General features: G+C 42.0%; 1 protein-coding gene across 2 annotated transcripts; it reads right to left on the bottom strand.

Moving 5' to 3' along the window:
- Positions 1–9804: 9804 nt before the first annotated feature.
- On the bottom strand, positions 9805–22017 carry LOC146554029 (phospholipid phosphatase 3-like). Of its 2 annotated transcripts, none has more exons than XM_085254560.1 (6): positions 21669–22017; positions 16795–16949; positions 12762–13042; positions 12594–12651; positions 12325–12501; positions 9805–11480 (listed from the first exon to the last, which is right to left on the bottom strand). In XM_085254560.1, exons 1-6 carry the CDS (start codon positions 21805–21807, stop codon positions 11352–11354), a joined length of 939 nt encoding a protein of 312 aa, XP_085110686.1. In that variant the 5' UTR covers positions 21808–22017; the 3' UTR covers positions 9805–11351. The 2 variants fall into 2 exon arrangements, with proteins under 2 accessions (XP_085110686.1, XP_085110685.1); XM_085254559.1 differs by lacking the exon at positions 16795–16949 and adding an exon at positions 15802–15959.
- Between the last annotated feature and the right edge of the window lie 707 nt (positions 22018–22724).

Raw genomic sequence — 22724 nt, 5'->3', positions numbered from 1 at the left:
ACTCTATGTAGTATTTTGTATTGAATTGATTGAAGACTGGGATTTCTAATTAAATGAAAGGTTTTTAAGCAAATCTGAGACCAGAAGTTTAGGTCTAAGTTAACTGATAAATCCGCTTCCCATTTTGCAATAGGAAGTGATATTGATTCATCTGTTTTAGAAAGCATTCTGTATATTTTGGATAGTAATTTGGGGGTTTTAAGAGTAAGAAATTGAACCACACTTGGTGGTGTTTGTAGTTCAACTTGACCCGGTTTAAATTTCTTTTTTACTATGGATTTAATTTGTTGATATTCTAAAAATCTTTTCTTGTTGATCCCATATTGTGTAACTAGTCTGTCAAATGGAATAAATTCTGTTCCTTCTAGTATATGTTCTAAATATTTGATTCCTTTACCACTCCAATCTGAAAAGTTTATCATATTATTGTTTTGTAATATGTCAGGGTTGTTCCAGATAGGTGTACGTTTGCATGGGATTAATGAAGACGCCGTCAATTTTAGAAACTCCCACCATGCTGTCAGAGAAGAGCTGATGTTGATGCTTTTAAAGCATTCATGTCGTTGGATGTTTGAGCTGATAAATGGTAGGTCTGAGATCTCTAGATTATTGCAAAGTGCTTGTTCTACATCTAGCCAAGGTTCATCTAAGAGGGTGTGTTTTAGCCATCCTGAGATAAACTGAAGCCTGTTGGCTAAGAAGTAGTGCTGAAAGTTAGGTAGTTCTAGTCCTCCTTTATCCTTGGTCTTTTGTAGTGTTTTTAAGCTTATACGTGGGGGTTTATTTTTCCAAAGGAATTTGGACACGTATGAATCTAGAGATCTGAACCAATCTTGTGGCGGTTTAGTTGGGATCATTGAGAATAAATAATTTATTTTTGGTAAGACCATCATTTTTATAGCAGCGACCCTTCCCATGAGTGATATGGGTAGACATTTCCATCTAGCCAGATCGCCTTCTACCTTCTTTAAAAGTGGGATATGGTTTAATTTAGTTAGATCTGCAAGCTTGGGAGAAACATTAATACCTAAATATTTTATATTTCCCGATTGCAGTGGTGTAGAAGAGGAATTATGGAGGGAGCAATTAATCGGGAGGACTGTAGATTTTGACCAGTTAATTGAGTAATCTGATATTCTTGCAAAAGAGTTTATCAATTCAATCACCCCAGAGATATTGGTTTGTGAATTTTGGAGAAATAGTAACACATCATAGGCATAAAGGCTGATTTTATGTTCCACGTTCTTGCATTTTATGCCCTTAATTACTGAATTCTGTCTAATTGCTGCTGCTAGTGGTTCAATAAAAATTGCAAATAGTGAAGGGGAGAGTGGGCATCCCTGCCTGATGCCCCTCAGGAGACAGAAGCTGTAGGATGTTTGGTCATTTGTTCTAACACAAGCTGTTGGGGAATTATATAATATTTTTAACCAGTTTATGAAAGAAGATCCAAAACCAAATTTGTGTAAAGTTGCAAATAGAAATTTCCAGTTAACTCTGTCAAATGCTTTTTCTGCATCTAAAGAGAATATTGTAGTTTCTAGGTTTTTACTGTATGAGTAGTCTATCAAATTAAGTAATCTACGTGTATTTGTTGATGAGTGCCTACCTTTTATGAAACCAGTTTGGTCAGGATGAATTAGGAGGGGGGTTATTTTCTCTAATCTCTTTGAGAGAGCTTTGCAGATTATTTTAAGGTCTACATTAATAAGGGATATTGGACGATAGCTTGAGGGATATACAGGGTCTTTGCCTGGTTTTAGCAGGAGATTAATGTTTGCAGAATTCATATTTGATGGAAGTCTGCCCTTTTCTTTGATTTCCAACAACGTTCTGTAAAAAACTGGTGCTAGAATCGTCTAGAATTCTTTGTAGAATTCTGCAGGAAAGCCGTCTGGACCTGGAGCCTTATTATTGGGCATGCTTATCGGTGCTTCCTGATCATAATTTTTAATATGTATCTATGTTCTTTCAACACATTTTCCATAATGACACCAAGATATAATAATGTACAAGACTTAGATTTTGCGATCTTGGGACAGAACCAGAACACATGGGAATGATTCACATTTACATCTCCACAGCTTCTCCAACACGGATGTGGTAATGAAGTGTGTTTGCTTCTAATTTTGGGTGTTATAAAAAATCTAATTACATTTTTCCAGCAATGCAGTCTCCAAACACGAGATATGCTGTTGCCTGCTGTTTTTTCCAGATTTGTGACCATTCCTCATCAGATATGTTAAGTCCCAACTCTCTCTGCCACTTCAGTTTTACCTACGTTGTTGTGCACCCTCTTGCCTCCATTATATGCTCATGAATTGTAGAGATTTACACTATACTTACACTATATTTAAATATAAATTTGTACTTGATTCAAAAAGTTCTGCACCTACTTCCAGTTTTCCTAGCATATATAAAGAAATTTGGGGTGGCTCAAAAAATGTGCCTGCTAAAATTTAATTTTCATAATGCTTTATTTCAATTGATTATTTCTTGTTCCCACCTTCTTCTTAACTGCAAGTGTATAAACTTTCATTCTCTTTAGTCTTTAAAACCACCCCCACGACGGTAAGTCAAACTGTTGTGGTGTTTGTTTTGTGCAACTACATTTTTTTAAAAAAAATAACAACATTAGCTTATATTGATGATCAGTTATATGGCATCATTTATATTTTGCCTCACTGCTGGAGGCGCCTTATAGCAAATATGAAAGCATTATTGATGTCGAAGTCAAGTAAGTGTGTGTTTGAAAACATTTATTTTATGGATTTCACAGTAAGCCTAAACACTGTAAAGTAAAGGTGCAGTGTAAAGAGGGGAACTGTTAGTTAATAACTCCTGCAGTGCATGAATTTTTAGTTAAGCAATCACGCTGCTCTGTGCATCTGTTTCCACTTAGGGACCTACAGAGAGATTAAATGAATGTGGAAAAGTAATGAAGCTCACATGTAAAGAGAGGCCCATTTACATCCTGTAATGGCGTTGTGTTCAGTCAAACCATGACATAAAGCACAAATCCTGGAAGAGGACACAGCATTTACAATGCATGACAGGCATGCTAAGTAGTCCGTGAATTTTTTTTTACAGAAGGCCTCGCAAACATTAAACTGCTTCTGTTTCCTGCTGCACGTTACAATGTCAGACTGAAGCAAAACACAGGCAGAAGCGCACACTGCGTGGATGAGCATCCGGGCAGGCTTGTGCACACACTGATAAGCCGCACTGTCTGACTGCAGGGTCATCAATAGATTCCTGCTGCATCAATCTTTGTTGTTTAAACAGATGGCAGCGGCACCAAAGAGCTAGTGCTGCGCCTGATTGAATGCTTGATAGGAAAACCCAGAGGAGCCTGTGTCAGAGGCCATACTGGCTAGTAGATTCTAAGCACATTAACATTCCTTAATAAATAACCCCAGGGAATGTTATTGTGGAGACATTAAACAGGATTTTCCTCCCAGAGCTCTGGAGAAAGGCCAGGCATCACTCAGGGATCTCTACCGCCTGGAGTAAGGAGGAGCTGGAGAATCCAGTGCACAGAGGAAAGATCTTCCTATCCTTCCCAAGAAAACATTTAAACCTCTGGGAACTGATGCGAGTTCCAACACAGGAAAGAATTTCAGATATTTTGGTTTGATGTCCCTTCTGATACTACTTTTGATAAACGTTAAGCAGTACAGTTTACTGGGTACACTGTGCTAAAACCAACACAGTCCAATGAAGTCCAGCATTAGACCCTTTAACATTTAGACTTTTTCTATGTTCTAGCATTTTGTTTTGAAACACTTTGGGATGTTGCTCTTGAAATGGATGCTGCACTAATGAAATTGCAAAATTGCACTTACTTTTTACTTGCAAATACTGCTGTATCTGCTGACACATTAGCTAATTCATAGTAGAAATTGGACATTTACTTCTACATTTCTGCTTTTTTCATTCGATTTAGTGATGCATACTGCAGTAAATCCATCATTATAGACATCAAGTCACCAGACTTATCAATATACTGTCCACAGAAGATTACCAAAGCACTAATCCATATGTATTATACTTATTTTATTACTAGCTTAATTAAATAAGCAATAAACAAGATTACATGCATGTATAGACTAAAGGAGGCTACACTAATAGATGTACAACAACAGAAATATTGATGAACAACTTAATCAATATAGCTACCACCAGTTGATCAATACATATAGCATCTCATTTCAGAAAAACTATCAATATCCCCACCTCTTGTATTATTATTTTTTTCTAACTGCATTTATTGATTTTTTGGCCACTCGTGGGAATGCTGACATTATCATTGATCTGGAGCTGTCTGTAAACGATGTCCAATATTCTCTCCCTCTTTGCTCTGTTTTACTCTTCGTCGAGTGCCGAGGGTTACGTCGGGCTTTTGAGCTGCTAAGGTTTGCCTGTAGAGTGCATTAGGGTTTAAAAGCTGCAAACAGAGCCAACGACAGCAGGGAGGGTGAACCGAGGACAGTGAAGTGTCAAGTTGTGGGTTTTAAAACCAAAATAATCAGATTAAGAAAATCACACCGTTCAGCTGATGGACACAATCTCCTGTGGGTTTTCCACTGAAGGTGACCACTTTCACATCACACGTTTGACCCATTGTCACTAATAAGCGCTGGGTACGAGAAGAGACTGAGGCTATCGCATGCTTTGGGAGCTACTTTCATTTCCAAGGCTTAAGTCATCACCTTCCATCTCTTTTCCCAGATGTGAGTCAGCTGCATGACTTGACTCACATGTTGCTTTGTCAGAATTTTGTCTACCTCCTCCAGTAAAAAGACGCTGATGCTAGGTTTAGATGATCAGAGCAAAGAAATCAAAATTCCAGTGTGCTCAGAGTCACTGATTCCAATCTGCTGGCCTCCCATGGGGTGACTTTAGTAATCAGTGCTTTCTTGTGAATGTTGTCCAGCAGAACAGCAATAAGGTAACTTATATAACTGTTCAGTCTAATGTGGAATGTGTTCTTTTTTGTGTGTGTGTGTGTGTGTGTGTGTTGCCTTTATCGGATAGAAACAGTGAAGATAGACAGGAAAGCACGGAGAGAGAAATGGGAAGCCATGCAGATCAGACTCAAACCCGGCACATGGTCGCCTGCTCACCCACTGAGCTAAACCAGCACCCAGGATTTCTAATAAGGATCTCTAACCACCATCAAATAACAAGTCGAACAGCTGAGCAGAGGGTCCAAATGGAACACAACACAATAAAACAGCCTTCAGTGCAATAGCACTTTTGGTACTCAGAAAGGCTGTTACTGCCAAATCCTTAAAGATCCTCCCCCTCAATCTATCTGTGCATGTTGTGCTGTTAAAGACGCCTGGGAGGAGGCAGAGCCCGCTGATGGAGTCCCTCTGGATCAGCCCATAGCTCTGTTACAGCACAGCTTGGCACTCAGTAGATAGGAGCAGTCCACTTTTCTCTCCCCTGCTGAATCACACATTCCTAATGGTGGAGGTCAGCGCAGAGGGAGGACCATAGCTCCAGACACATTGATGATTGTATGAATTACTGCTGCGCTTAATTAGGTGATTTTTCTCTTTAAAACCGGCGAAGGCTTTCTGTAAGCGATATTTCTCCAGAGGCATGCTTTTCATTGCCTGAAAGGTCACCGGCAAATGGCATGAGAACGAAAGCGAACAAGGTCAAAAGCCTCTGGCCAGGTGCCAGTGGAAATACAGGTTTCAGTGGGCCGAGTGCAGTACCTGAGGTGTAACGTCAGTCACCAATGGAAACGTATACTCGGTCTTCCTCTCGGCTTCTTTGAGGCTCCACAGAGAGCGATTTTGTTAACGTACACAAGAAATATTGAAATTTGATTGACATTTTCAATCTTTGCTTTCTCACTGTTAACTTATCATTTGAAGGCTTGTATAAACACAGACCCTCCGCTGTGTGGTGATGTTTTGCCTCAGCGGTGATAGCAGCTACCATGACCAGCCTCCGCGCGCCTCCGCTCCTCAGATACTGAACATGTGGCAGAAGAAGATAAAGAACCTCACTGGTGAGATGCTGCTGTGCTGTCAGCAAATGCCTGCTAGTGCCAGGTGAGCATATGGTGAGCATCAGAGCATGCCTGCAATGTTTGATGAAGTCAGTGTTTGTGTTCTGTCAGCACTATATTCTTCTTGGCCCTCCTCCCATGGGACTCCTTCAGACACATATGGAGGTAATTTGTTCAAATTCTTCAGCGGAGAAAGAAATAAGAGGGAGTACATGGCCTTGGGATTTGGGATTGGGAAATCAGTTTGAGGAGTTGGGACTGGGATGGAATATGTTTCTGGGGTACGTAGAGGCAGGTTTTCTGTGACTAATGGCTTTGAATAACATGTTGCTTGGGTATTGAGATTTTATGGAGGTCAATATATTTGACTTGATAGAAAGCAGTAAAAGTAAAGTAAAATTCCCACTAAATGAAACTTACAATCGTCTGTAAGTTTTCACCATTCCTTCTATTAGTGTTGTAGTTGTTAGGGTAGCTAAAACTGCAAAATCCACCTCATAATCATGTTATCAAATTTGAAACGGATCATCCCTCGAAAAATCTGATTATGGGTCATTCCAACTCAAATGCCCGAATCACGTCAACTGATTCCTTTTCAAAGCATTCAAAGATCTGATCGGTCTCATCCCTCGCTTTTGAGGCTGGGACATGTCAGAATCTGAGACAAATGTCTCAGATCAATAGTTCGATCATCATCAGCACCCCATCACAAGCAATAAAAGACACTATCAAAAAAACATAATGATTGCCAGCCATCCACACGTGACGTGACTTCCACAGACAAAGAGAGCTGTCTCAAAAACTTCAGGAACAAGCAGTAGTGTCTGTACAATCCTAACATTACTAACTCTAAGTAGTCTATATATTTATATATAGTGTTTTGGGCTGAGGGTCCTGACATAGCAAATGTTATTTGGCCTTCCTCCTGATGTTTACAGTCTGCAGGTACAAGGAGAACAAAGAGAGAAACGAGGAGAGAGGAAAGAGACACGTATTCAGAAAACTGCTTACAGCAGCAGAACTTAACCCCAAGATTCTGCCAAGAATAAGAGCTTCTGGGCATGGACGCAATATATTATGGCTAACATTAGCGCTTAGAGGTTTCAGAAGGGGCGTTAGCTTGTATTGTATTAGCATGAGTAAAATAAGCTTACATAATAACATGTTAAAAACACCTGGTCTTTAAATGTTCTCACAAGCTGCTGGTATAGAGACATCAGATAACGCAATGTGTTTCAGTGCAATGTGAGTATTTCAGCCTGGTACTGATTGTCTTTGAAACTAAATGTGAGCCATGAGCCAAGAAGAGAAAAACTCTCAGAAAGTCAGAAAACTTGGCACAGCTCAAAAGCCGAGGTCCCCCGAGGAGCCAGCCGTCATCATTCTGTTCTGTGAATAAGAAAAACATGCCCAGCGGAGCCGTAATGAGGTCACTTATCAGCGAGGGCACTCGGAGGGTGTGCCACGCTTCCTCTCAGCATCCCTCCATCTGTCAGAGGGAGAGGACCAGTGACCTCAGCAAGTCCTGCCAATAATATCATGTGGCGTCAAACTCCACGACAGGCTTCAAAGTTGACGGAAGGAGCAGCAAGGCCAAACTTTGTCGAAGAATAGACCAGGTTTTGTTTTCTTCTAACTGCATTAATTAAAAAAAAAAAAAACTACAACTACACAAATGCTGTTTTTCTTTTCTGTCCAAACTACCAAAAAACATCTGAAAGGATGCCCTCGGAACATTGTGCACGCATGACCAGAAACACCATCGCTAATAAGAGTTGCATGACAAATAATCTTAGATGGCTTTTAAAGTCTCTGTGTGTGCAGGGGGCAAACAACAAAGAAGCAAGACTTCAGACCGACCACAACACTGCCGCAGAGTTCATGGGAAGAATTTGTAAGTCACACAGAGTAATTACTTCACAAATATCAGGAGTTAAACCACAGTGGGAAAACACAGCAGCAACTTCTCTTTTTGTTCCCCCCTCCAAACCACATGAAAGTATTTCAGTATTTCAGAGCTGAGAGCTTCTGATTAAGAAAGCCTCTGAATCACATTCAAGAAAGAAAGAAAGAAAGAAAGAAAGAAAGAAAGAAAGAAAGAAAGAAAGAAAGAAAGAAAGAAAGAAAGAAAGAAAGAAACAAACAAACAAACAAACAAACAAACAAACAAACAAAAAAAAAAAAACCCCATTCGACTGCTTTCGGATACAAATATGTAATCAAGTGATCACATGGCAGCAACTCAATTTGTTTAGGCCAAGACGACCTGTGAAGAAAGGTGATTTAACTGACTTTGAATGTGGCGTGGTTGTCGGTGCCAGACAGGGCGGAACATATCTCAGAAACTGCTGATCTACTGGGATTTTCCTGCATAGTCATATCTAGGGTTTACAGAGAATGGCCCATAAAGAAGGAAATATAAAATGCCTCATTGAGGTCAGAGGAGAATGGCCAGACTGCTTCCAGCTGATAGGAAGGCAACAGTAAGTCAAATAACCACTTGTTACAACCAGGGCATGCAAAAGTGCATCTATGATCATGTGACAGGTCAAACCTGCACATTTGGATGCTGCAGACAGGTGCCTGTGCACCTTTGGAATGGGAGATTTTCATCATGGATGTGCAGTCAACAAATCTGCAATATTTAAGAAAGAGGAACTGTTCCCTTTCTTGACGGGGGTCTTGTTGTTGCCTCTCCAGTGCACTTATTGTGCAAAGCCAATGAAATGGTATCAAAATGGCTTATGATTTCTGCACAGACTGATATTCCTGCCTTAGTTTTACACTGTGATGATCACCACCATAAATAACTGGGTTCATTCTCTATAGAGAGCAAATGTAATTCAAAGTTGGAGTGCTGAACATTTACGTGAAAACAGACGTCTGTTAGATTCAAGCCCTTAACACTGTTATTAATCCCATCAGCATCTAAATATGCCCGATTTTTAAATGCAGAGTTTCTGGTGACAGTAACACAGCTGTAGTAATGCTTTTTACATGAACCAGCAACGGCCCGTTTGCCAGATTTGCAGAAAGGAGTATCAGTGTACAAAAAAGGTCTGTACTGCAGCTATGTGAATCCATTCAGGAATTGTTGAGATGTTTTGTTTTGGACTGTGTTCCAGATAGAATACCTAAAAATAACCCATAATGTAGCCTAGCTCAGAGTGGACACACACACACACACACACACACACAGTATGGTGTAGTCTCATGGCAAATTAAGACACTGGAAACAGTAATTTAGTAGTAGCATAACACAAGGCAGCTGGTACACAATAGCATTACTCCTGACATAGTCATATAAACAAAACACATTTTGCAGCTTATTAAACTAATCAGTTCTGGTCTCCCTCTGGGTGTCGTGCCTCAGCAGCTCAGGAGAACATGCTGGCACATAAAGAAACGTACAGTTAAACAGCACAACCTGTGGATAACATATACATTTACAGGCAACATAGAAGTATATAAGGGCAGGCAAACTATATAGCCTGCAAGCGTTTTCACATGTGAATGTATTTTACCGCTCTGCCATAGTTTGTGTGGACTCTATATTATTCCAGCGAGCCATTGGGGAGAGGGGTTAAAGCCTGGAATGTTCACCATTTCCCCCACAGGAAGCTGTGCATGGAAGTCTAGTATTGCCCCACACCCAAAAATCGCTCCATCACACGCACTGGCTTGCCAGCGACTATACCGAGATATAAAGAAAGAGAATTTCGGAGAATTTCTTTTTTGTCTTCAAGTAAAATAACAAACCAAACACACTCTCGCTCTTGGTTTTAGGCGTTTTATTAAAGACATTTTTATTTTGATATAGTCACACAGTTTCATCGTACAAAATTTCACAAAGTTAGAAAAATACTCAAACTCTATAAAAAAAAAAGAAAAGAAAAAAAGTACTGAAGCTGTCTGCTTAGAGAGCTTTGTTTTTTATAAAACTTAATATTCATGCTCTGCCTCTTCAAGAAGCTCGTATTCCATTTACACAGGTGTCAGAGTCATAGTGGACATTTCACCAAAATGCCTGCTGTACACACGCACAGCACGAACAACACAACACGTGGGGGAAAAAATTAAAAATATATACAAGAATGCTCAGATTCTATATAAAGTACATTTATAAACATGTCAGACTAAAGTTTCAACTCCGTCGAGTTAGGATGACATTTTGATATTTCACCCAGTGGTAACAGTTATCATTGTGCTAGGTAATTACATTAAAAACATACAAATATACTGGCATCATTATAAAATGGTCGTCTATTATATAATGCAGAGCTAGCCCTAGCTTGTTGCTAGCCCTTTTGTGTTACTTTACATGACTTTGAGTTATTTACAATGTGCTGAAAATAATGACTAAATTGTGCTTTGGTCCTGAAACGGGTAGCTGCTGCTCTATGAGTGCGCATCTTGTTGTTTTTAGGTGTATGTGTGCATATACAGATGTACTGAACACACACACACACACACACACACACACACACGCGCACACACGCGCACACACACACTTGTGAGTACCCGCTTGGTACATACAACAGGCATTTCATTAAATGGCTCAGTGTGGGCTTGTCCTGCCCAGCAGAAACAGGCCCACATCCAAAACATACGCCTTCACTGTACTTCCCAACTACTGTTACTTATGTGCAGCTTCTAAGCAACATTACATCGTGCACATTTTTTATTTTTTATTTTTTTTAAACTTGACGGCTTACAAAGCTTTCCAAAAGCTTCACTTTATGTCATTCAAGTGGTGACAAAGAATACCGAGTTTAGTGCTATAAATCACACAGACTGCTTGTGTTGCAATCAAACCAAACAAAAACAACATCCTTCCTGAAATTAAGGAATTTGTTTGGTTGCCATGGTTTGTTAGGACAGGTCACACAGTGAGCGAGTGGCAGGAGCAGAGTAGCACCCCGGGACTCATAGATGCAGCTGAGGCAAGAAAGCCGCACAGCTTTGTTTACAGCTGCCATTTCTAAGCTGACAGTTGACATCTCCAGAAATCTTCATAACACAAAACAGGGACAAGGATCTCTTAATCAAAAGGAGGTCAGCTCTCTTTTCCACTCTGAGATCGTCTGGTAAATCGGAGGGGAAATAAAGACAAATTTCCATTCAGAGAGCTAAAGTCGCTTAACTGCTTTTCCGCAGCGTCTTCTCATCCAGTGAGATGTTCAAGACTCTGGATTTGTCTGCATGTTCCAGATCTTTGAAGTTTCCATTATTCAGTATTGACTAGTGGCTGTAGTTGTGATTTAATTTAAAAAAATAAAAAAGGCACAGGTCAGGGTTATATACAGTCACTCTGCAGCCTTCTCTATGCTATGATGAGGTGGTTGCTCCGCTCTCTGATGTCTACGGTGGGAACAAGTTCTTTCTTCAGAGGGGTTGAAGACAAAGTAGAGCGTCTTCCTTTGGGCTTGAACAAGTCTGACACAAAGAAGACCTGTGGAGAGCATAGAGAGAACACTCCTTTAACGTCTGAGCATCGCAAAGGGGCAAAATGTTAAAAATGTTAAAAATGTAATCAAATAACATTAAGAATGTAAGATAGAAAATAGACAATGCATTGTTTACATGGAGGGATTTTTATGAGTATGTCAGTACTAGACAAATGTATTTTGTTCCTCCCATTTAAAGTCTTACTCCTCCTACTTTCACTCGTACTTTCTGTCCTTTAGAAATACAGTTTGGTGTTCCTCAGGGTTCTGTATGTGGTCCCTTTGCTTTTTCCACTTGTAAACATGCTTTTTGCAACATAAATTATAAACCGACTGTGCGTCTAAATGATGAAAGGAAAAAAAATCTTTGCATCATTTACAAGGCACAGTCTCACCCAATATAGAACATCATTACCATTGTCATTTTCTTACATACTGATATGGAAACCTTTAGTTTACGCTCCATAGATAATGCTCACTGTCATCCTAAGACTTAACATATAGACCCCAACAGCATCCACACACAAAAAAAGCATCATTTTCTACAGATAAACATTTGTGGTGATGCAGGAGTAGGATAGTAGTTGGAGAAAATCTAACGATTGGACAAGATCCCCTCTTGTTAAGTAGCTTAATGAGAGTGAGGACATCCACAACACCAACCTGGTGGGCAAAGAAGCCACTAGAGAAACGCAAGGTGGGCTTTTTGGTTAGCAACGACTGAACTTTCAAAATAAAAGCGAGGTGATTGTCCACTAGAACGGCATCATTCTATTAGAAAGATTTAGCCTGAGCGCTCTTCGATTTCTGAACAAATCTAGTGCACTAGTTTGCAACACAGCCACTCACTATGCAGTAAGCCACCAGGGCTCCTTGTACGAAACCAGCCAGCACGTCAGTGGGGTGGTGCTTGTGATCAGACACGCGGGACAAGCCGGTGTAGAAAGACATCATGATGAGGGTGAACTGGGTTAAAGGGCGAAGCAGACGGGCTCCATGCCAAGTAAAGCGAGACTGGAGGTAAAACTGCAAGAGAGAGACGTTGACATACTGAGTATTCATGCAGAGAATAACAGGATGAGTAAGATGGTACGAGAATAAAAAGGTCAGAAACTTACCACCAAATAAAGCATCGTGTACATGGAGAAGGATGCATGTCCAGAGAAGAAAGACTTCCTGAGGAGAGCAGATGGCAGTCAGCATGTTGAAACGGCTTAAAAAACACAGCGGCCAATCAAGCATTTTATTTGGGATATTTAGAACATTTTGAGCTTTGCCCGTTATACCTGGCCTCTTGAACTTTGCTCTCCAGGCCCCGACACTGGTAGTCAGTGATGTAGCCCAGAGAGCAGTTGACCGTGGAGAAGTCAGGATCGCACACGTCAAGAAAGTGAGGACGCAGACGGCCCACTGACACTTTGGCGATATTGGTGAAGGAGTGGCTGACTGCACAGCCAAAGATGAACACCCCGACCTGCTTGTACAGAGCGGAAATGTACGGGTTCCCCACAAAAGACTTGGAGCCTTCATTCAAAAAGTAGATCCTGTAGCTCTCACCAATTATAATCTGAGGGGGAGAGACGGGAAAGCAATGTCAGTGACACGACTGGTAACAAAGACAACAAAGACCTATTCCTGAGGGAGCTTCTATTCATTTATATTTTAAATATCAGAACAAATAAATAATGAACACACTATTAACTATTAAGACCGTAGATGTTGTTATTACAGCTACGAGAATGCAGTGATTTCTTTGAGAAGGGGCTCGAGAAGAGCTTGTTTAGAGTTTGAAGTGTTTACCTGTGCCATTCTACAACTATAACAACAGTGAGACGACAGGAGGGGGGTGTCAGACCGAGTCCACCTTGTATAGTTTTCTAGAAGTGTGTAAATAGACCGCAGTCTAAACCAGCGACTGATGGAGTGAGGCATGTTTAGGAGGAGGTAACTCAAAACAGCTGCTGGAGCTCAAAAAACGCCTCGCAGTCCCCCCTCAGCCTCCCTCCTCCCCTTCCTCCTCATCCGCTGTTGTCTCAGCTCGAGAGTGGAAGGATGGAAGTCAGCATCGGAGGAGGGAGGAGGGGCCGGGCCCCAGTGGTTCTAATCAGGAGAATCGCTGAGCTGGGTGCTGTGTCTGATTCTGGAGGCCAGACTCCACAGGCGCACGTCGGGGGCACGTTTGTTTTTCCCCTCCGCTGGCCGCCTTACCGAAACAGCTCAGATTTCACAAGGGACGTGTGAGTTGTTTTCATGTTAGTGTCTCAGCTTCATAAGAAATTCTTTCGAACGGCACAGAAATAAGTCGGATTCTGGGAAAGTCTCTCTGTGGAGGGATAGCCCCTTAAGAAGATTTAACAAGCTGATAGTGCGAGCGCGTCATTTTCCCACCATTCAGGCCTTTAGAGCCGGCTCGACACAGCTCAGCGGCTTTCATGGGAAAGAGGGGAAGGGGGACAAAACACATCTGGTTCCCCTTCTTTGAGAGATTTGTTTTGTTTTATACTTTGCGAACGAGCTGGCATTCGAGAATCTATGCCTGTTGCACTGAAACCTCAAAGATAATCGTGGGGCAGGACACTAATTTGTGGCTTATGTCGAAAGTTTCGCATTTCCAAAGTGACACAGTGTTTTCTTCCCTTCTAATAAAGTTGGGCATAAATCATTTACGACACATTGGATTCTAGTTCTATAGTGGGAAATGAAGCACTAAATGGCTTAATGTTTGCGCCTTCTGGTTCAGAAAACAGAGGTTGGCCAGAACGCTCCAGGGGGGGAAAAAGAAAAAAAAGAAAACGTGGATTTTAAAGTCATGTTGCGCCAGGGGAAAATGCGATATTTGGCAGAGCCTTCTTGTTTGGGGCTTTCGCCACAATTCCACCCCAGCAATTACAGTATTTAACCAAACAACCATTGCATCAACCATAATTGCACAGCCAGGTCTCCTCACCATTAAAAGCCCCTGAGGGCCCAGAGTCTGCTCTGGTGACTGCAGGGCGAGATGATGACAGCCGGCGACATGTCGCTCTGTCAGGTGACAGCATGTGCTGCAGCAGCGCTGAGCAGAATTATCATCATCATCATCATTATTCTTTTTATCATTAATGTGTGTATGCTCCATGTTCCTGTCCAGGCTGCTTGTCCATTTATTTTAGTCTTATTTATCCGTTATTGTGTGTGATTTGGATGTTTGTGCTCACTTTCTTGCATGTCAGTGGTATTTGTTTAAAATACTGTGTGTGCATTTATCCTGTCGCAATTCTAAAACCACGATCAAAGAATCTACGGTATCGTACCACAGTTCCTTTACTGTGATCACCAGTGTGAGGCCTTTAATGCCTGCTGAAGGTTTGTAGTTTGCTGAGATGTAATGTTTAATAGCCGTTTACGTAACTAGTGAACTGGAAATGCACTAGAACAATAGAATTAATCTTCACAGTCGACCTTCCGCCTATTTGGGGATTTTTCTGTGGACCCTAATTCCAAACTATTCATGGATTTTTTCAGAAAGGATACCTAAAATATTTTCTCCTGATTTTCATAAGGATGACAGCTTAAGATATATTTAGTGTTTGCACTATTAAAATATGCAGTTATAAGCGTTTCTATTGGATTATTTTGAGCCGCAGTGCAGCTGTGCACTCTGAGGTGTTTGTGAAATGTTAGGCTTCTCTCTGCAGGGCCCGCTGATGGCCATCTGAAACCTGAAGCAGCAACATTATCTGGAGCAGAAAGGGCCATTGGGCTTCATCATCGTGGCAAATAAAAATTTGATATCCAGGAAATGTGCACAGGTTCGTCATCATCGCTTTCTCACAGGAATTTCCAAAAACCTACTCAAATCACCTGAATCATCTTAAATCCCACCCCTCATCCCCCAAGGCAAAGCCCTGAGAAAATGTTGACTGACTGTTATCTAGAACGGGGTGAAACGAATAATAAGGTGTGATGGTGCAGGTACGAGGAGTCGTCGTTCCAGCCATCTCCCGGGACAATCTCAGTTTATGGCCAGAACGCATCAACTGTAAGATAAAGCCCAGCGATAAACCCCGCATTTCTCAGCACATACAGTAAAGCGCACAGAGAAGATTGCAGGTTTACTTGGTGAAAAACACAACTGTTCTAACCTAACAGCTGGAAAAGTGTATCAGCGTTACTACAAATCGTCTGTGCTGGACACTTGGCTGTAACAATGAATAAAGACTGATGGATGATGACAAAGGATGTGGTTAACATCAACTGCAGTTCAACGGTGCTGCTAGTATATGGGCAAGGTGCAAAAACATGAGAGGAGGTGATGACATTAGTGGTCAGGGTGAGAGGACTTACAGAGAGGATGGAGATTAGAATGCCAGCAGCGCTAAGCACACCGTCGCTAATGGTGTCTCCGTTTTTGGCCGGATACTTGATGGACTCATCGTCGCAGTAAAACCCTCTATGGTAAGGCTGAACTGCGCTGGTTTCAATGACCAAGAAAGGCAGGCCGGCTAGTGTGAAGAAGCAGCGAGCGGCACAGAGAGGAAGGAGGGTTGGTGGGGATGGGTGATGGAGAAGAAAGGGAGAGGGAGAAAGAGAGACGGAGGTGCTGGGTTAATGCCACGCAAATTACAGGAGGACGCGGGTACAAGCAAGAGGTAACGAGCGAACACGTGGGACCGGCTCAGTTCATTCTGTGGCTGCTATCCACAACCGATGGAGAAATTATTCCAGTTTTGTTAAAATACAACACGTTTTAAGACGGATTTTGGACAATCACTGCTTTCAGACTTATCTGTAACTCTCCAAGCCAGCTGAAAACGGACTTATTCTCTGATAGAAAAACGAGCTCAGATATCTTTTTTTGGGATAACGCATATATCCAAATCCCAGCAGACGACAGAAAATTTAGTGAATTGAAAATCTCTTTTTAAAAACGTACATAAGCAAGAGTGTGGGAAACTGTGTGTGTTTTTAGGATCATTTAAGATTTCATAGACTAGATGACTCTTTGATCATCTTAGGGAGTTGCTGGTAATTGCATTATTATATAGTCCCATTTCTAAACGTGTAAAATATTTAATTTTATTGAAGCAGTGAAATAAATGGAAACCGAGGCAGCCTGAAGGGTAGCAATTAAATCTAAAAGTTAACGATACCGCGCAGTGGAAAATGGTTGGCGGTAATGTACGTGATTTACAGTCAATGAGACAAAACCACTGAGAGTGAGTGAGAGGCTGCTGAACCAATCAGACCCCCCCTAAGGTGTCACAGTGCAGCCGGTAATGAACTGAGAGCGTCCCGACGTGTTCTCTCGTTTTCTTACTTCACCGCGCAGGAACTTACTGAGACCACAGGCACAGTGAAGCCCACTGCCGTGAGCAGCGCAGTGGACACTGTGCTGTTCTTATAAGGCAGATTGATGCTGCTGTCACTGCAGGAGAATCCTCTCTGGTAAGGCGGGAAGGGAAATTTGTGCAACAGCACGGCAACGAGCATCACTGCATGGTTGGACAGACACAGGACCACAAACACAGACACGTTGGATCAACAGAGAGAAAAAACAAAACACATTTAAAACATTTACAGTAAGTTTACGAGCTTATCGCATCCCGTTTGCCCGTTATCGTAAAAAGAAGAAAAAATGATAACCATTAAATCAAATCATCACCATTTTGCACTTGACTTAAGTGAACCGCTTGAGCCGAGAATAGCATCAAATGATTTCAAGTTCCCATTAAGAGGGTAAGATGGGCCCTGTTCTTAGGAGGCAATGCTGCAGTTAACTGACAAGAAAAAACACACGCTATCAGTCCTCCTTCCTTTCCTGCCGAAGTGCTCTTACTCTTAAAAAGGCCCTTTTAAAAGACGCCTCGGGGGAGGTGTTTGTGTCCGATAGACTGCGTGTTTTTCGGCAAAAGTGCCAAAAAGATCTTATTTGTCTTCCGACAACAAACAGAGTGGGCGTAGTTAAGATGCAAGCCAACCCCCTCCCCCCCAAAACAGCTTATTTTCCCCGTCAATTTCCTAACAGACTTCAGCGAGGACTTTGATATTCGAGGGTACCCAGGGGGAGGCCTCAAATCTCGGACAGAATTTGGAAAACACACTTTCAAACGACTTCAAAGCAACGTTTAGCTTTCGAGCCACTCTCTGAAGACGTCCGCGATCTGCAGACACAAAGAAAAACAAGCAGACTGGTGGTCGTTTTGGGGGGGGAGCGGGCACAATTTCTCAAAATAAATGTCAACACATGCTCCAGTCACTGCTGAGCCCCTTTACATCCACACACACAAACATACAGCTGACTCGGGGGTGCCTTTGAAGGTTCAGCTGTGGGCTGGGCTCAGGTTACAGACAGAACTCTGGCACCCTGAATGCCAGGGTAAGTCCTGCCACATTCAGCAGGATTCATATTATTAATCTCTCGCTTTCACTGTTGTTCTTCAACCAAACACCTGGATGGAGCGGCTGTGAAGCAGGTCCAGTGAAGAAGAAAAAAGAAAAAGCGCAGGGTGGGACATTAACAGCTCTGGAACTGTAAAAATACACTGCAGTTTAAAGTCTGCTAAATCCTGCATGTCTGATCCCTTCAGTTTGGTTAGTCTGGCTATGAAAAGAGCAACACGAGCCTTTCCAAAGCAGGGACTTAGTCTGTTCAAACTGCTGATACAAAGGATTTAGGGAGGGAAAATAATAATAATAAAAATAAAAAAAAAAAAGGGCACAGAAGCTCAAAATGCTACATGCGAAGCACATTGACCCGAGAGCCCCGACCCCTGCGACTGCATCTAAACACATTTGCAAACCCACAAACCACAAGGCCAGAGACTGATGGAAAGAAACCAATGGATGGCAAACGGCCTGATGAACTTAAGAGGTCACAGCTTTTGAGGAACCAGCGTGAGGTCAACGGTTCCAAAGCAGTGATTGGAATATATTAAAAAAAAAGAAAAGAAGAAATGTGACCCCTGCTTGCCTCAGGTTTTTCTTCCACAGTCCTTTGACCCCCTGCATCCGAAACAGAGCTGCAGCATCAGCAGTGAGTGTGGCATCTTGGGATTTTCCCTCCCCTCCTTTTCCCCTCATCTAAAAGTCAGGGGGGGAGGGCAAGGGGGTGGAGGGTGTCCTCATCACTGCCAACAACAACACCAGTCAGCAGCCGTGAGTCTGCCTTTCGCACTAGCAGCATCGGCCCAAAGACAATAAAAAACAAGCAGAATGCTGGAAGATTTTTTTTTCCTGCAGTTCATGATCTCCTTCTCGCACCTCTTCTCCAAAACAACTGTGGAGACAAAATGTGAAAATAAGCAAACCCCGTAAATGAAGACCGATGATGACTTTTTCAGCTCACGAATGAGCGCGGCGTAACGTCGAAACACGGCAGAAGACACATCATCAAGATCTGACAGCTCCATGCAGCCACACCTTGTGGAAACTAGAATAAATATGCAGTAAACGCACACTCCGAATTCAATCCTCACTATACTCCAGGAGGCATTCGCCAACACGGCTATTAAAAACAAACAGACGCACATTTTCCACTTGCAGGGATCCCTCGCTGTCTGCTGGCCTAAAAAAGTATACATACACGTCTGAGGCAGCTGTGACATATACACAGATGAAGTTGTTTTCACCACACACACACACACACACACACACACACACACAGAGCAATTGAGCTACTTCACAATTTCAGCATGGGGGTGGGGGGTTGGCGCAGGTCTGCCTGCTTGGGTTTTAATGAAAATCCCAGTGAAATCAAATGTGAATCTCACATCTTGACTGCCACACTGGACTAACAATTTCATTTAACACAAACATTTATTAAACTGGAACACCTCAGTGCTTTTCTCTTTTCCAAAAGGTCTGTGGGTCAAGCTTTTTTTTGGAAATTGTGTCACAAGAAGGAATCTAGGAGCCTACGGGTTCCTGGAAATAACTGGATTAACTGGAAATAACTCGTTTCAGAAAGAAAGCTCATGTTTACTATTCCCAAAGGCTCCGTTTAACCAAATTCTAAATACAAAGACACTTTTAGTTTCAGTTTTGCTTGTAGAGGCTTGTGTTGGCCTCCAACGCATCCAATTACAATTAGTAATGAAACGCATTATGAAAGTGAGGTTCTCTGTTTTTCTCATTCTGGTGAGCAGGCCTTAAGGGATTTAAAAAAAAAAAAAAAAAGGTGTGGTAAAAAATTCAGATCGTTACCCATTAACCGCCAATCACCAGCTTAGTTGTGAAGGTGGGCGAAGGCACGTGTAAACGTGATCACGCGATTAACTGGAGAGTCAGTTGCTACAGCTTAGAGTAAACGTGAACCCAATCACCCCCTCGCCCCGGGGCTGATTGAGGGGCATCTTTCTTTTTCCTTCTCCCAATTCAGTTCTAGTCAACACTGAATCAGCATGACTTTCTCATCCAGCCGACTTCCCCTGTTGTTATCTTTACATGCACTGACGGGTCCATGGGGAGCACATTCACTCAGTGCATGACAGAGCTGGGGAGCAATATCCTGGGATGCAGTTTTCCCCAGAAGTACAAATCAGTGTGTGAGAATGAAGGAGAAGTGGTGATTAACCAGCGCTGGCCAGACGTTTCCTCCTTGTGGTTGCTCTGTTCAAGCCACATCTTTAGCCAGAAAAAACACTCTTGGTTTGTTGACAAGCTTCTCTGTGGGAAGTTATGTACATAGAGAAGAAACGACGGGGATTTACCCTCCACAGAGATACTAAAAATAAAATTACACTTAAACTAAATATAGCTTGTCAAAGAAAGATTGTTTGTAGTCTAAACCACTGTTAACAATAGCTTAACTGCTATCCAGTATAGTTGCGGCTTTATCTTACCACTGCTGCGGTGTTTGCAATCATGACTTTACACCAATATTCCAGTGAACAACACAATGCAAACATGTGGTTGTATCACAGCAGAAAATGAAGTCAAAGGTCTGAACCACACAGCACCCTCCCCACTTTTAAAACTGGGACTTTCATGTTCTGAATGTTTCACCCAGTGTGTGCAGCTGCTGAACATCACAGGACCAGAATGGATCCACACACACACACACACACACTCAGCTCTGACCTTTTCACCACTTCCCTTAATTACACCACACACACAGAAATATTATGCCAGATGTTCAGATCTGAAGAATTCCAGCTGCTTTGGAATGTGGGCCATTCTGGAAAATAAAATGAACAGTCAAAGCAGAAGTCCACACAGGTGTGGGTGGAGACCAAAGAAATGTATATCCCTCCCGGAGCACTTTATTAATTTCTTTCCACTTGGACTGCATTTTTTAGGGATTAAGCTAATGTAACTTTTGGAAATCCACATGTACTTTAATAGCTAAATAAACAGGCCAGAGTAGCCACTGCTTTGCTTCAGTTACAAAGTTTGTGAAAGCTGGTGTGGCAGAATCACATGTGATATTATCACTTTTTGTCTTATTTAATACACATTTTTACAGCAGACATAAAGAAAAGAGATACAAATGCAGTGTTTTAATATCACAAATGAACTACAGGAAAAAGACATTTATATTATTACTCAGTGGTGTGAAACATATGGTCTGAGGACTAGAATCGGCCTGGGAAGGACTTTAATGTGAATGTCTTTGGAAAATAAGGAATACATTTTGACCTTTAAACTGAATATTCAGAATTTTTCTACAGCTTTTTCTACTGATTAAGACTTTCCCCCACAGCCATACATACTACAGCAATGAAGCTACCGATAAATCATTAAATGACAGTAAAGTTCAGTTTTCCCCACAATCTACATGCCTGTTCTTTTTACGCCTCCACAGAAAATAAATAAATACAATGAATGAATTACCAAAAATTTCAGCTTTATTAATACAGGACAGCCTGGGCGGACTTTCACACATTTGTTTCTTACAATTTCCGCCCAAAGAGTCTTGCAGAGTCCACTTTCTTCCACTGACATGCTGCAGCATTTCTACGTGAAACTGCACTTCTTTTTCTTATATTGAGAAGCCTCGGGAATGAAATGTGCAGTAAAAAACTAGTTTTCTCTTAAAGAAAGTGTCACGACATCAAACGAGCTCGGCATCCCTGGTATCGAGTATAAGCCGGGGCAGCCGCACACGAGCGAGAAACTGTCCGTTTGAAACACGCCAGGAGTAACAATGAAACGAGCAAGAAGCCGCAAACTTCCCGCCAAAGGTGCCCACAGTAACGTGACGCGACTCTTACCTAAAAACAGGCAGAACAGATCCACTCCGACCAGCAGCTTCCTCCCGCTGTGGTCTTTGCAGTTGTTGTTGTTGAGCGAACTCCCGCCGTTCTTCGTGTTGGCTGCCATGGCTTTCTCATAGATCAGACAGCGTTGCATTTAAAGCGTTTGCGTGTTTGGTTAAAAAAAGGAGGAGGAAGCAGAATAAAAATTAATTGGTTGCTGTTGGAGTTTATTTCTCGGTCTACAACACGTGTCTCTACAGGAATCCTAAGTAGGAGCAGTCACGCGAGTCTCTTTGGTCAGCTGGAAAACACTGTGGAAACTACTCGCTCCTCACTAATGGCTCACCTTCCTCTGACCATCCTTTACTCGTTTCTGCAGGGATAGGTCCTGTCACAGCCTTTCAAGAAAACCCCTCCTCCGGCTCCTCCTCTTTCATGTGCCCGGTGGGGACTCCCACCACCCCACTCACCTCTCAGGGCTGAGGGGCGCCCCAGTCAACAGCAGCAACAAAGCAAAGAAAAATAAACTTTTTTCCTCCTTCAAATTCTGGAGCAAGTTCTCATTTTCCACTTTAAATAACTCATAGATGGAGGGAAAAAACCAGTAGGAAAATTTCCTTGATTTTGCAAACTTTGAGCTCATCCATTTTCTTCTGCTCATCCAATTCAGGGTTGCAGTTGGACTGAAGCAATTTGAGCACTCAAAGTGCTTTCTTGGTACCATCCTCATTCACCTATTACACAAACATTCATTAAAAAGTACTTTTAACCTACGCCTGACATGCTCTTAAATACACTGCAATAGATGCAAGTTAATTACAGTTGACAAAATTAACTTACTGAGCCACAGCCACCACCTAAATCCAGCCCAGATTATTCAATTATATCAATGAACACAACAATTCACTCCAGCGTGCATGTCTTTGGACTGAGGACGCCAGCGTGAGGTAAAGAACACATTTGTGAAGTAATACAAGGATAGAACACCTGCCCATATCATTTGTTCTTAAGATATCATTTGTAACCCTGATAAGCACAGCCTCAGTACTGGGATGCTTTAACAGAGGGGGG

The sequence above is a fragment of the Mchenga conophoros genome, linkage group LG18, assembly GCF_057382185.1.
Source record: "Mchenga conophoros isolate Kocher_MC1m ecotype Shallow Benthic linkage group LG18, M_conophoros_male_GT1.1, whole genome shotgun sequence".
Classification (NCBI taxonomy): Eukaryota; Metazoa; Chordata; class Actinopteri; order Cichliformes; family Cichlidae; genus Mchenga; species Mchenga conophoros.
The sequence above is the reverse complement of the archived record's forward strand: the minus strand, read 5'-3'. Positions and strand labels throughout refer to the sequence as shown.

Excerpts from the sequence above, each read along its gene's own strand:
- LOC146554029 (XM_085254559.1), bottom strand. The coding sequence starts at position 21,807 with ATGCAACGCTGTCTGATCTATGAGAAAGCCATGGCAGCCAACACGAAG. Across the intron at positions 12,652-12,761 it reads AGCAAAGTTCAAGAGGCCAG|GAAGTCTTTCTTCTCTGGAC; the intron begins GTATAACGGGCA and ends TGCTCTCCTCAG. Across the intron at positions 12,502-12,593 it reads ACACGATGCTTTATTTGGTG|TTTTACCTCCAGTCTCGCTT; the intron begins GTAAGTTTCTGA and ends TCTCTCTTGCAG.